General features: G+C 50.0%; 1 protein-coding gene across 1 annotated transcript in view; it reads left to right on the forward strand.

The window, feature by feature from the left end:
* slc2a5 (solute carrier family 2 member 5) overlaps positions 1-14,034 on the forward strand; it is a 57,991-nt gene that overhangs the window by 14,181 nt on the left and 29,776 nt on the right. Inside the window, 3 exon segments of the mRNA XM_072477925.1 lie at positions 2,475-2,573; positions 11,871-12,031; positions 13,691-13,815. Coding sequence (XP_072334026.1) covers positions 2,475-2,573; positions 11,871-12,031; positions 13,691-13,815 — 385 coding nt within the window.

Below are 14,034 nucleotides of genomic sequence, written 5' to 3' on the forward strand. Positions count from 1 at the left end.
CTCTCCCTATTCCTTGTCTCGCTAGGACGTGGCACGGGTAACAACCCAGGGATTATAACTCTGTTTGTCATTGATCTAAGTTTCCACCCTCGCTCCCTGAATTCCTGCCTTACATCCCTATCCCTTTTCCTACCTATGTCATTGGTACCTATGTGGACCACGACTTGGGACTGCTCCCCCTTTCTCTTAAGGATCCCGAAAACACGATCCGAGACATCGCGGACCCTGGCACCTGGGAGGCAACACACCAACCGCGAGCCTCTCTCGTTCCCACAGAATCTCCTATCTATCCCCCTAACAATGGAGTCTCCAATGACTAATGCTCTACTCCTCTCCTCCCTTCCCTTCTGAGCAACAGGGACAGACTCTGTGCCAGAGACCTGTACCCTATGGCTTACCCCTGGTAAGTCTCCCCCCCCAACAGTATCCAAAGCGGTATACTTGTTACTAAGGGGAACGAGCACAGGGGATCCCTGTACTGACTGCTTCCTCCCAGCCCCTCTCACCGTCACCCATCTATCTTTATTCTTCGGAGTTACTACATCCCTGAAGCTACTATCTATAACCACCTCTGCCTCCCGAAGTTCATCCAGCTCCAGCTCCAGTTCCCTAACGCGGTTTCTGAGGAGCTGGAGATGGGTGCACTTCCCACATGTGAAATCAGCAGGGACACTGGCGGCGTCCCTCACCTCAAACATTCTGCAGGAGGAACATTGCACTGCCTTCCCTGCCATCCCCTCTAGATAAAACAAGAAAAAGAAAGGAAGAGCTTACCTGATAATCACTCAACCCCTTAGGTTAGAGGAGGTGGAAGGGTGGGGGACACTACAAGTGTAGTGTCTCGGGTTTAGCAACTACCCAACGTATATACAGGTACTAACAAATCTTCCCAGAAATCCCCACAGCCGACTTCCTGCAGCTGGAAAGGTAAGTTTTTAAAGTTATTCTTACCTTCCTGACAGGCCCCTGGACACTGCTCCCGCCAAAAATCTTTAAGGCGCTAGGATGAAGCCCATCATGACCTAGGAATTTGTTATACCGCAGCTCCAACAATTTTCTCAGTACCACTTCCCAGGTGATCATAATTTTCCTGAGTTTCTCCCTCGCTTCTATTTCCTGATTTGCAGACATTCCTGGGTGTTCCTTGTCTCCTCTATAGGGAAGAGCCTGTTTTAGTGATGATGGATTTTATTTATTCTTTCACGGGATGTGGGTATTGCTGGGCATGGCCAGCATTTGTTGCCCATCGCTAATTGCACTTGAACGGAGTGGCTTGCTCGGGCAATTCAGGGTCAACCGCATTGCTGTGGATCTGGAGTCACAGGTAGGCCAGGCCGGGTAAGGAAGGCAGATTTCCTTCCGTAAGGGGGCATTAGTGTACCAGATGGGCTTTTACAACAATCGGTGATGGCTTCCTGATGACCATTACTGAGGCTAGCTTTACATTCCAGATTTATTTGTTGAATTTAAATACCACCCGCTGCCGTAATTGGCTTTGAGCCCTTGTCCCCAGGGCCTTTGGATTGCTAGTACAGTGACATTACCACCACCCCCCCCCCCCCCCCCCTGGTTTCCCGCAAATTATTGATCGGGACACCGACAACAACCCCCCCAAACACCTCCTTGAAACATGGAACAGGATATTTGATTAAGGAATCACAATTGGCCTCAGCATCTCTGGGGCAGGGAAGGGAGAAAATAATCCTCCGACGTTCCTACTCTGGATTGCTAGCTGGCTCGTGTGTGCGTGCAGGCTTGCGCACTTGCCTGCGCGTGTGCACGTGTGTTTGTGTATTTGTGCATGTTTGTGTGTACAAGCGTGTGAAATACAACTGATCATCAACCTGGTCGAAAGTCAAACCATTAAGAATGTTTGTTCTGTCAGAAGACCCGGGAGTTCAGGGGGCGAAAGCGGCCGACATCTTGGCCTTTGCCTCTCTAGTAGCCCGGAGACGGATTTTATTAACGCGGAGGGACTCGAAGCCCCCGAGTATGGAGACTTGGGTTAACGACATGGCTGGGTTTCTCAGCCTCGAGAAAGTTTGCCTTGAGAGGGTCTACGCTGGGGTTCTCTCGGAGGTGGCAGCCGTTCGTCGACTTTCTCGGGGAAAATTAAAATGTCAGCAGCAGCAGCAATCCGTAGGGGGGCGGTGGTGGGGGTGGTGAGTGCTTCATTGGGATGGTGTGGGAAGACTGAGTCACGTGGGGTGATGTCTATTTAATTGTTATTGTATATTCTCTTTTTGCACTATGTTAATGTCCACTCTAGTTTGTTTTGTTATTATTGTTACTACGGTTTTATTATGAAAAATTCTGCAAAACCTTAATAAAAATACTTTTTTTATTAAATAAAAAAAGAATGTTCTTTTTTTAAAACCATGGCTAATCCATTTTAATTTTCAATTTGTCAAGCTTTTTAATGAATTGAGTTTATTAATTGGATGATTTGATGCGATGATCTTACTTGTCCCCAGCATTTGACCAATGTGCTAGTTTTGACTACTCTCGTGTCTACTTTCGGGTCGTCCTTCCAATACGGCTACAATGTTGCTGTCGTTAACTCCCCGGCTGTGGTAAGTTACTGATATTGTCCGTTCATTATTACTTATTGGTCTTCAGTGTGCAAGTAAAACTTGGCAGCATTCAGGCGTTCCGCCTATCTTGGCACCCGGTCACTGTAACAGTGCATGCAGTCCTTTTTATCTTTATTGCTTATTCTTTTTTGACTCATCATTTATTTCCTAAGTGCCTCTCTGCCCTCAGGACCAGTAAGTGCCCTCGGACTCAATGGTTTCCTCAGCCAGTTCAGGGGTCAGTTAGGAGTCAACCACATTGGCGTGGGTCTGGAGTCACATGTGCGCCGCATGTAGGCCAGACCGGGTAAGGACGGCAGATTTCCTTCCCTAAAGGGCATTAGTGAACCAGGTGGGTTTTTACAACAATCGACAATGGTTTCATGGTCATTGTTAGACTTTTGAGGGCAGCACGTTGGCGGAGTGGGTAAGCCCTGCTGCCTCACAGCGCCGAGGTCCCAGGTTCGATCCCGGCTCTGGGTCACTGTCCGTGTGGAGATTACACATTCTCCCCGTGTTTGCGTGGGTTTCGCCCCCACAACCCAAAGATGCGCAGGGTAGGTGGATTGGCCGCGCTGAATTGCCCCTTAATTGGGAAAAATGATTTGGGTACAGTAAAAATTTTTTTTAAAAATTCATTAGACTTTTAATTCCGAGGCCGGGATTCTCCGAAATCCTGGCCAAGTGTTGACGCCGCCGTAAATACCAGAGTGGTGCACGCCGGCGCCAACGGGCCTCCTGGCCTAGCGATTCAGCGGCCCTCAGCATGGCGCTGGAGTGCTGCGCATTGTGCCAGCGCCGATACACGGCCCTGCACTGCCGGCGCGGATCCGTGCATGCGCGCGACGGCTGTCCCCGTGCCGGCGCATGCGTGTGGTGGCCGTCTCTGCGCCGGCGCCGTGCAACATGGCGGAGCCCTACAGCGGGCACACACGGAAGGAGATAGGCCCTCTCCAGATCGCGGGCGCCCGCCGATCGGTAGCACCTGATCACGGGCCTGGACGCCATGGAGGCCCCCCCCGGGGTCTGATCCCCCCCCTCCCCACCAGGACGGCCACCGCGGCCGCCGGTCTGAGCTCCCGCCGGGTGGTACCAGGGACTTGCCGGAACTTGTCAGGAATTCGGCTGGTCGACCGTGGAGAATCGCTGCGGGGACCTCTTTCAGCGGCCCCCGACCGGCGCCGCGTTGACCGCACAGGCGCGATTGGCGCCGATTCTCCGGTCGGCGGAGAATCGCGTCCCGGCATCGGAGCAGCGTGGCGGGAATTTCCCGTGTCCCCGGTGATTCTCCGACCCGGCGCGGGCTCGGAGAATCCCGGCCCATTTTTTTTTTTTCAAACTCAAATTTTGCCATCTCTTCTGGGGTTCAAATCTGGGTCCCCAGAGCAGTACCCTGGGTCTCTGGGTTACTAGTCCAGTGACAATACCACTTCACCACCCCATTCCCGAATTACGAGCAGGAGTAGGACAAGCGACGTGGTAGCACAAAGGTTAGCACGGCTGTCTCTCAGCACCAGGGTCCTGGTTTCAATTCCGGCCTCGGGTGACTGTCTGTGTGGGATTCGCGCTTTCTCCCCTTGTGTGCGTGGGTTTCCTCCGGGTGCTCCGGTTTCCTCCCACAGTCCAAAGATGTGCAGGTTAGGTGGATTGGCCATGCTAAATTGCCCCTTAGTGTCCAAAAGGTGTGCAGGTTCTATTCGGGGGATTGGGTGGGGTGGGCAGGGGGAGTGAACCTGGGTAGAGAGCTCTTTCAGAGGGTTGGTGCAGACTCGATGGGCCAAATGGCCTCCTTCTGCACTGCAGGAATTCTATGGCTTCATCGTGCATGGACTTGGCTTCTTCAGGCTGAACTGATCTAATTGTAACCTAAACTCCACATCCTCACCTTCCCCCAATAACCTTTCACCCTCTTGCTCATTAAGAATCTATCTACCTCTGCCTTTAAAACTGTTCACGTTCTGTTTAAACAGTTGTACCCTTTTTATGAAAGTTTCTTTAAATCGTATTTTTGGCCCACAGTTTGATTATAATCAGAATGTCTGATGTTAAAAGACTGGGGGGTTGGTTTAGCACAGGGCTACATCGCTGGCTTTGAAAGCAGACCAAGGCAGGCCAGCAGCACGGTTCAATTCCCGTACCAGCCCCCCCCCCCGAACAGGCATCGGAATGTGGAGACTAGGGGCTTTTCACAGTAACTTCATTTGAAGCTTACTTGTGACAATAAGCGATTTTCATTTCTTGCCACCTTTTTTACTGCTTATCCATGGATTTGTCACCTCCAGATTGAAAGGTCGGGATCCTCCCCCCCCCCGGCGTGTTCTGTGGCAGCAGAGGCGGCCCACCATTGGTCCCACCGCTGTCAATGGAGTTTGCCATTGTTCCCACCCTCTGCTGCCAGAGGACTTGTGGCAGAGCGTCGCCACAGGAGGGACCAGAACATCCCGCCAGAGGGAACAGCCGTAAAATCCCGGCCAAAGGATTTGATCTCCTGCGCTGACTGAGTTGGGGCTATCTCTGGTGTCATCAGTCTCCAACCCAACACGGCAAAGGTGGGCACTTTAATCTGCCGACCTCAAGAATCACTGAAGTATTGCTAGACAGACTCCCTGATTTTTGCTGAGTGGTCCAATCAGAATGCACACAGCAGTCCGCGACCCCGCTACCCAATACACACACCACCGCGATAATACTGCACACTAAAAACCAACATGCAATCTGCTGTCCAAGGATGCAGAAGATGACACAAATGTTGGAGGACACATTTCCATTCAGTGTACCTAGTTACATTCTCTCCGCCCAGATATAGGGGGTGGGATTCTACATTTCTGAGACTAAGTGTTGATGCCGATGCAGAATTCTTGGACTTTTATGACAGCAACACTGGCGCTGAACCTGGATTCAAGCGACTGTGGAGGGGCTAGCACCAGAGCCACATGGAACACAGTCGATTCCCATGAAAAACGGTGCAGGATTCACCGGGTCCGTGATTGACACTCGGGAGGTTGACAAGCTGCAGCCGCACATACTCATTACCCTCCCCACACGCACTCATCCCAGCCAACAAGATGGCACTGGTTGTGCTGGAGCGCGCCCATACAGCTGATGGGCCGGCTGGGCCAGAGGGCACCTAGGGGGGGTGGCCTGGGGGGGGAACACCTATACGACCCGTGGCCCTAAGTTCACAGTGGGCTGTTAGCCGTGTGTGCAGCTGCATGGCTGCCTTGCCGGCTGCGGCAATGATGTTTTGTGCCCGTCCACCCTGACCCCACAGCCCACCACCTGGCCACCCCCCGCTACTCCCCCCGGCCCTGACAGAAGCCCCCGGCCAACGGCACAACTGTCAGAAAATGATGGCGATGTTGGAGACTTTCCATACCCCCTCTCTGTCCCTCAGCAGCCACGATGCCGGTTTCACCATTTTTAAAAGCACCAGTGACCCGGGCCGTCGGGAGCTCGGCCCATCGGAGGCGGAGAATCGCGGTGGCTCCGGAGAATACCGGGTCGGGCCCGATAATGACATGCAAACGGTGTCTACTGTACGTGCGTCCCGGACCGCATTGACACCGCTATCGAGGTGACGGAGAATAGCGATTTGGAGTCAAAACAGCGCCTGTTGCGATTTTAGTGTCGCAACCTATTCTCCGCCCAATCGCGTTTCGCGATTTCGGTGTCAGCCAACGGGGTATCACGCACTGGGAGTTTTGAGCTGGAGGGTGAATAATTCTGGTCAAGTCCTTTCATAACATCCTGTCCTTCAAACGGCCAATCCCTATAAATTCCAATTCATCCAAAAATCTATTGTCTACATCCTGATTCTCTCTAGGTTTCATCCACCTATTGCATTCATATTCTCACTAACCTACATCGATTTGCTATCGTCCATAATATCACATTTAAAATGCCCAAACTCCATTGCCTCACCCCACTTTGTTTTGGGAATCTCTTGGATACCTGTTTCACACGCCCCCTCGTCTTCCATATTTCCCCCTTCCCCCCCCCATCATTGGTGGCAGGACCTTCAACTATCTCAGTCGTGCTCTCTTAAAAACCCCTCCGTAAGCAGATTCACCTTCCCATCTTTAAAAATCTTATCAAAACGTTCAACCGAGCTTCTAATCGTCGCTCTCAATTCTCCCACAATGATTCACATTTAATTCTTTCCTTCCCTTCCACTGTGAAGGACTTTGAAATGTCTTTCTACATCAAAACGAAACAAAGTGTTTTGAGTGAAGAGTTTATACCAATGTAAATGTGATCAGCACAATCTGTCAATAACTGTATAATTCACCTCCCCCCATATAATTCGAAGATATCAAAGCAGCCGAGAGTTTGTTGGGTTCCCAAGTATGTTCTTGTGTAACATAATACCGGGATTGGTAAGGTAACTGGGAGTTTACATCAAATATTTGAAAGCTAGGGGTATAGATTAATTTTTTCTTTTAGAGTATCCAATTGATTTTTTCCAATTGAGGGACAATTTAGCGTGGCCAATCCACCTACCCTGCACATCTTTGGGTTGTGGGGGTGAGAGCCACGCAAACACGGGGAGAATGTGCAAACTCCACACAGTGACCCGGAGCCGGGATCAAAACTGGGACCTTGGCTGCGTGAGGCAGCAGTGCTAACCACTGCGCCACCGTGCTGCCCCAGGGGTACAGATTAAAACACACTGGAGGAATGCACTCCATAGAAACTCCAATTCTTCTTCTGCCTTTAATGAGGCTAAATCTTTCTTGATAGCTGCAATATCGTTGATTAAACCTTTAGTGCTTTCCTTTCTAATAGATGCATCATTTTCCAGTGCATCCTTCTCCTGTCTCAATGTTTTGTTATTTTGAAGAAAGGCAAAATTTACTGGGTAAATAAATTGTTCTAAATGTTGCCATAAAGTCATATGGATTAATCCCACTAATGGATGCATTATATAATTACAAACTGGGAGAGTTAAAGGGTAAATTAAACGTTACGGAGCTTCTGTGACCCAATTGCATATCCACCAGCTGGTATCATTCGCTACTTCTGCTTCAGTCTGACAGCAACACTGAAATCCCAAATGTGTGCCTCAATATAACCCAGTGGAAAAGATTCAATTCACTCAAGAATATGTAAAATAAATGAACTGCAAAATATACTGTCCTTCATTTTCCAAATTACCTATTCTCTTGCTGTGTTATTGCAAACAATATCATAGAAATCATTGAACTGCATAATAAGACTTCCAGGTCGTAAAACAATCTCTTGTTAAGGTAATCTATTTGAATTGCAATGCACTTTTTGTGAAATTAATATTTTGGTAACGCTACATCATTATAACAAAGGGTAACGACAACTAAAATTTTATAAATCAAATAAGTTCTAAAAGCTGATATTCAGCTTTTGTTTAAAGGTGAATTAGTTCTGGAAGAGATGTTGAGAGAGGGAATGGTCAACTATAATCATAGTCATAGAATTTACAGTGCAGAAGAAGGCCATTTGGCCCATCGAATCTGCATGGGCCCTTAGAAAGAGCACCCCACCTAAGTCAACACCTCCACCCTATCCCCGTAACCCCGCCTGACCTTTTTTGGACCCCGCAGAATTTACAGTACAGAAGGAGGCCTTTCGGCCCATCGGGTCTACACCGGCCCTTGGAAAGAGCACCCTACCTAAACCCAAACCTCCACCCCATCCCTGCAACCCAGCAATCCCACCTCACCTTTGGTGACTAAGGGGCAATTTAGCGTGACCAATCGACCTAACCCGCACATCTTTGGATTGTGGGAGCAACCCGGAGCACCCAAACCCACGCAGGCACGTGGAGAACACACTGGGCAGCACGGTAGCACAAGTGGCTAGCACTGTGGCTTCACGGCGCCAGGGTTCCCGGTTCGATTCCCCGCTGGGTCACTGTCTGTGCGGAGTCTGCACATCCTCCCCGTGTCTGCGTGGGTTTCCTCCGGGTGCTCCGGCTTCCTCCCACAGTCCAAAGACGTGCAGGTTAGGTGGATTGGCCGTGATAAATTGCCCTTAGTGTCCAAAAAGGTTGGGAGGGGTTATTGGGTTACGGGGATAGGATGGAAGTGTGGGCTTAAGTGGGCCGGTGCAGACGCGATGGGACGAATGGCCTCCTTTTGCACTGTATGTTCTAGAACATGCAGACTCTGCACAGACAGTGACTCAAGCTGGGAATCGACCCCGGGTCCCTGGCGCTGTGAAGTAACAGTGCTAACCACTGTTTAGTGATGACAGGAACCTTAAACAGAATGACATCCTGTGACTAATATAGAGACTACACACTTGCTTGTCAGTGTGGATTGAAACCATGCTCTCGGATTTGAGCAAATAATCTTCATTAACACCTCAGTGAACTGCTGATGGAATTCTCAATTATTAGATGGGGGTGGGGGGGCGTGATTACGGTTGTTGCAGCAAAAGTATTTGCCTGTTGAGGTAAATGCTAAACAATGACATTATTCGTAGAGGAACAGAGAGTTTGCCCACTGTCCCAGTCAATATTCACCCCTTAGCATTTGCCATTAAAAAAATTAGTATAGGTCAGTTAGCTCATTCCTGTATGTGGAACGCCGCTGTGTAAGAATCGGTTGCTCGTAGTCTCAGCACTTCCAAAGTCATTTACTGACTGCGAAGCATTCAGAGAAGCCCTGAAGATGTGAATGGGACTTTCTGATGCTAGTTATTTTCTTTCCTGATCTGTAAGCTGCAACGGCTTCTCGTCATGATTACCGAAATGCTATTTGGTTGACGCACTCTTTAACTTTATGCCGCACTCAAACATAGGGGGCGGGATTCTCCGGTCTCCGACACCGAAATCACGTTCGGCAATTGGCCGGAGAATCCCTGTTTGCGGCGAAATCGGGGGCGGTGCCGCTTTTATGATGCTCCGCCCCCTCCATAACAGGACGTGACCTGAGGCCCTCCCCTGATCCTTCGCCCTCGATGGGCTGAGTTCCCGACAGCGTGGGGCGTGTGTGCTATTTATTTTCGTGAACCCGGCATGGCGGCTGCGGACTGAGTTTGTGTGGGGGGGGGGCCGTTCTGTGGGCAGGAGGGGCTTTGGCTGGTGCTGGGGGCACTGGTGGGGGTGGCCCGGGGGGGTGGCGAACCTGGCCAAAGGAGGGCATTATAGAACATAGAACATAGAACAATACAGCGCAGTACAGGCCCTTCGGCCCACGATGTTGCACCGAAACAAAAGCCATCTAACCTACACTATGCCATTATCATCCATATGTTTATCCAATAAACTTTTAAATGCCCTCAATGTTGGCGAGTTCACTACTGTAGCAGGTAGGGCATTCCACGGCCTCACTACTCTTTGCGTAAAGAACCTACCTCTGACCTCTGTCCTATATCTATTACCCCTCAGTTTAAAGTTATGTCCCCTCGTGCCAGCCATATCCATCCGCGGGAGAAGGCTCTCACTGTCCACCCTATCCAACCCCCTGATCATTTTGTATGCCTCTATTAAGTCTCCTCTTAACCTTCTTCTCTCCAACGAAAACAACCTCAAGTCCATCAGCCTTTCCTCATAAGATTTTCCCTCCATACCAGGCAACATCCTGGTAAATCTCCTCTGCACCCGTTCCAAAGCCTCCACGTCCTTCCTATAATGCGGTGACCAGAACTGTACGCAATACTCCAAATGCGGCCGTACCAGAGTTCTGTACAGCTGCAACATGACCTCCCGACTCCGGAACTCAATCCCTCTACCAATAAAGGCCAACACTCCATAGGCCTTCTTCACAACCCTATCAACCTGGGTGGCAACTTTCAGGGATCTATGTACATGGACACCTAGATCCCTCTGCTCATCCACACTTTCAAGAACTTTACCATTAGCCAAATATTCCGCATTCCTGTTATTCCTTCCAAAGTGAATCACCTCACACTTCTCTACATTAAACTCCATTTGCCACCTCTCAGCCCAGCTCTGCAGCTTATCTATATCCCTCTGTAACCTGCTACATCCTTCCACACTATCGACAACACCACCGACTTTAGTATCGTCTGCAAATTTACTCACCCACCCTTCTGCGCCTTCCTCTAGGTCATTGATAAAAATGACAAACAGCAACGGCCCCAGAACAGATCCTTGTGGTACTCCACTTGTGACTGTACTCCATTCTGAACATTTCCCATCAACCACCACCCTCTGTCTTCTTTCAGCTAGCCAATTTCTGATCCACATCTCTAAATCACCCTCAATCCCCAGCCTCCGTATTTTTTGCAATAGCCTACCGTGGGGAACCTTATCAAACGCTTTGCTGAAATTCATATACACCACATCAACTGCTCTACCCTCGTCTACCTGTTCAGTCACCTTCTCAAAGAACTCAATAAGGTTTGTGAGGCATGACCTACCCTTCACAAAGCCATGCTGACTATCCCTGATCATATTATTCCTATCTAGATGATTATAAATCTTGTCTCTTATAATCCCCTCCAAGACTTTACCCACTACAGACGTGAGGCTCACCGGTCTATAGTTGCCGGGGTTGTCTCTGCTCCCCTTTTTGAACAAAGGGACCACATTTGCTGTCCTCCAGTCCTCTGGCACTATTCCTGTAGCCAATGATGACATAAAAATCAAAGCCAAAGGTCCAGCAATCTCTTCCCTGGCCTCCCAGAGAATCCTAGGATAAATCCCATCAGGTCCCGGGGACTTATCTATTTTCAGCCTGTCCAGAATTGCCAACACCTCTTCCCTACGTGCCTCAATGCCATCTATTCTATTAGCCTGGGGCTCAGCATTCTCCTCCACAACATTATCTTTTTCCTGAGTGAATACTGACGAAAAATATTCATTTAGTATCTCGCCTATCTCTTCAGACTCCACACACAATTTCCCATCCCTGTCCTTGACTGGCCCTACTCTTTCCCTAGTCATTCGCTTATTTGGCAGGCCGGGTCCACACGCGTCCAGCGCCACGTTGCATGCCGCCGCCGTGCGCATGCGCGGCAACCAACCCGGCTATTCTCTGGCCATATCCGCAGCTAAGGCCGGGGGCTTTACACTGTGTGCCTGCTCGTCCCCACCAGACAGAGGATCGATGCAGCTTTTGCGCCAGCGTCAACACTTAGTCTTCAAATCAGAGAATCCAGCCCAGGGAATGGTTTGTCAGACATTTCTTGATAAAAATGAAGCCTCCAATTCCTCTTCAAGCCAAAACAAAATCCCTCAGTGGGGCATTTCCATGGCAACCCAGGGTAACTAACAGTGACATGTTAGCCCTCCAATTGTAAAGTTGAATGTTCTGAATGTTGTTGGTACTTTGACGAATGTTTTATGCCTTACAGTACATGCAGCAATTTTACAACCAGTCTTACTTTGATCGATATGGGAGCTACATGGACAGCAGCTTCCAAACAGCATTGTGGTCTCTCACCGTCTCCATGTATCCACTCGGAGGGTTTTTTGGGTCGCTTTTGGTCGCTCCGCTGGTAAATAAACTGGGCAGGTAAGCAGCTAAAGGGTCAGCAGATCAAACGTGGAGTATGGGATGTCCCAGAGTGTTTACAAGACAGTTTCGGGAGGCACCATGAATCACATGAGTAAAGCCAGAGCAGTCCCTATCATGTGTGCCCTAAACAATGTCATAGCTTTGCGGTACTTCCCATCACTGTTGCAAGTTAAGTGGTCGAACCCAATATCTAACCGGTGCCCTGTCCAAGAGCACCTCTCTGTTGGCACCATGGGGGCATTAGTGAATTCAGCTCTATGCTTGAATTCCATTAAATGACCCTAACTTCGCTGATAGTTAATGCAATTGTGTCAGTTAACAGGTTAACAGTTCCAAAATAATCACGACGGTTTTGAGAAGTTAATCAACCGTCAAGTATCAGGAAATGTTTTTTGGAGGAAGATGCGCTATTCTGTGTAATTGTTCCAGAGTAAGAATCAAACTCCAGATCTGAGGGAAAATTACAGATGACATCCTTTTAATGACTTTGTTATCCTTGGGATAAGAAATGACTCCAGGCTCCCAACGCCTGGACTGGGATATTCCAATCCCAACAGTGGCATATCTATTGGCAGTCCTGGGGGAGGGGGGGAGAAGAGGAGGGGTGGGGGTGGGGGGGGGGGGGGAAACAACAATCCACCGGGAGCTGAGTAAACGTTTTCCGCCGGGGATGCAGATGAAGCCACAACCGGAATTCCCCCCCACCCCCCATGTCCGATTATCAATGTGTCGCTGACAGGATATCCTGCCGGTCCGGATCACCAGCGTGGTGGTGTGGACATGTTGGGACTCACCGGGAAGTAGGCCTGGGGCAGAGATCGGAAGACAGAGGCCGTCAGTGGCCATGAGCCCTGGAACAGCCCATGCACTGGGGGTAGGGGGGAGCACCTGCCGCTTGGGCCTTCGTGCTGCAGGTGGGGGGGGGGGCCTGAGGGACTATTGGGCGGTGGTGGCCTGTGCGGGTGGGGGATTAGGCAGGGAGGAGAGAAATGAAGAGCCCGTGGCGGTTTAGAGAGGGATGGTGGAGGTTGGGTAGTGGTCGGGGAAAGAGAGATGCTGCAGGAGTAGTGGAATGGGTACGGTGGCTTTTGGAGCGGGTGGGTGGCAGGGCCGTGGTGGAGTGTGGGCTGGGTGGGGGATGAGTGGAATGTGAGGGGGGGGGGGAAGAGTAGAATGGGGTTCAGAGGGAGAGGTCTGTGATGTCAACTGATGAGTCCTCAGGGACTTACTGAGGAAATTAGTGATAAGAAGGGATGGTGAGGGTTAGAGGGAGCAGTGGGAGCTGATAGGGTTGGAGGGTAAGGGTCCTGCAATAATGGGTGAAGGGTTGCTGGAGGTGATATGGGAGTGAAACCGGATTCAGGGAGTTAGTAGGATAGAGGGTGTGCCTGTCTCTTGACACAAAGATGGGCTCCTCGGGAAGGTAGGGGAACATGGACATTCATCTGTATGGGATGGAGGGAGATGGGGTGGGGCTGTACGATGACTGTGGGACATTACACCAGGAAGGTCAATGGTTATCAACCGCGAGTGGGAAGTAATATTAAGCTGAGCTATGGCATGTTTTTGAACTTTATACTTGGCATGATTACGGTGGTTTACACATCACAGCAGCACTTCAAATCTTAATACAATTATTTTCCTAATATTCTTCAGAAAGGGCACCTTGTTGTTGAACAATATATTTTCCATTGTGCCAGCAATACTGATGGGAACAAGCAAAGCATCGGGATCTTTCGAAATAATAATTTTGGCGAGAATCATTATTGGGATATGCGCAGGTATGTGAAGTCACCCAAAGTGGAATAAGGCCTTGGTCAGTCACTCTCACGTGGGCAGCATGGTAGCACAGTGGTTAGCACTGTGGCTTCACAGCTCCAGGGTCACAGGTGCGATTCCCGGCTTGGGTCACTGCCTGTGCGGCGTCTGCACGTTCTCCCCGTGTCTGCGTGGGTTTCCTCCGTGGTGCTCCGGTTTCCTCCCACGGTCCCAACGATGTG

The sequence above is a fragment of the Scyliorhinus torazame genome, chromosome 16 (assembly GCF_047496885.1).
Source record: "Scyliorhinus torazame isolate Kashiwa2021f chromosome 16, sScyTor2.1, whole genome shotgun sequence".
Classification (NCBI taxonomy): Eukaryota; Metazoa; Chordata; class Chondrichthyes; order Carcharhiniformes; family Scyliorhinidae; genus Scyliorhinus; species Scyliorhinus torazame.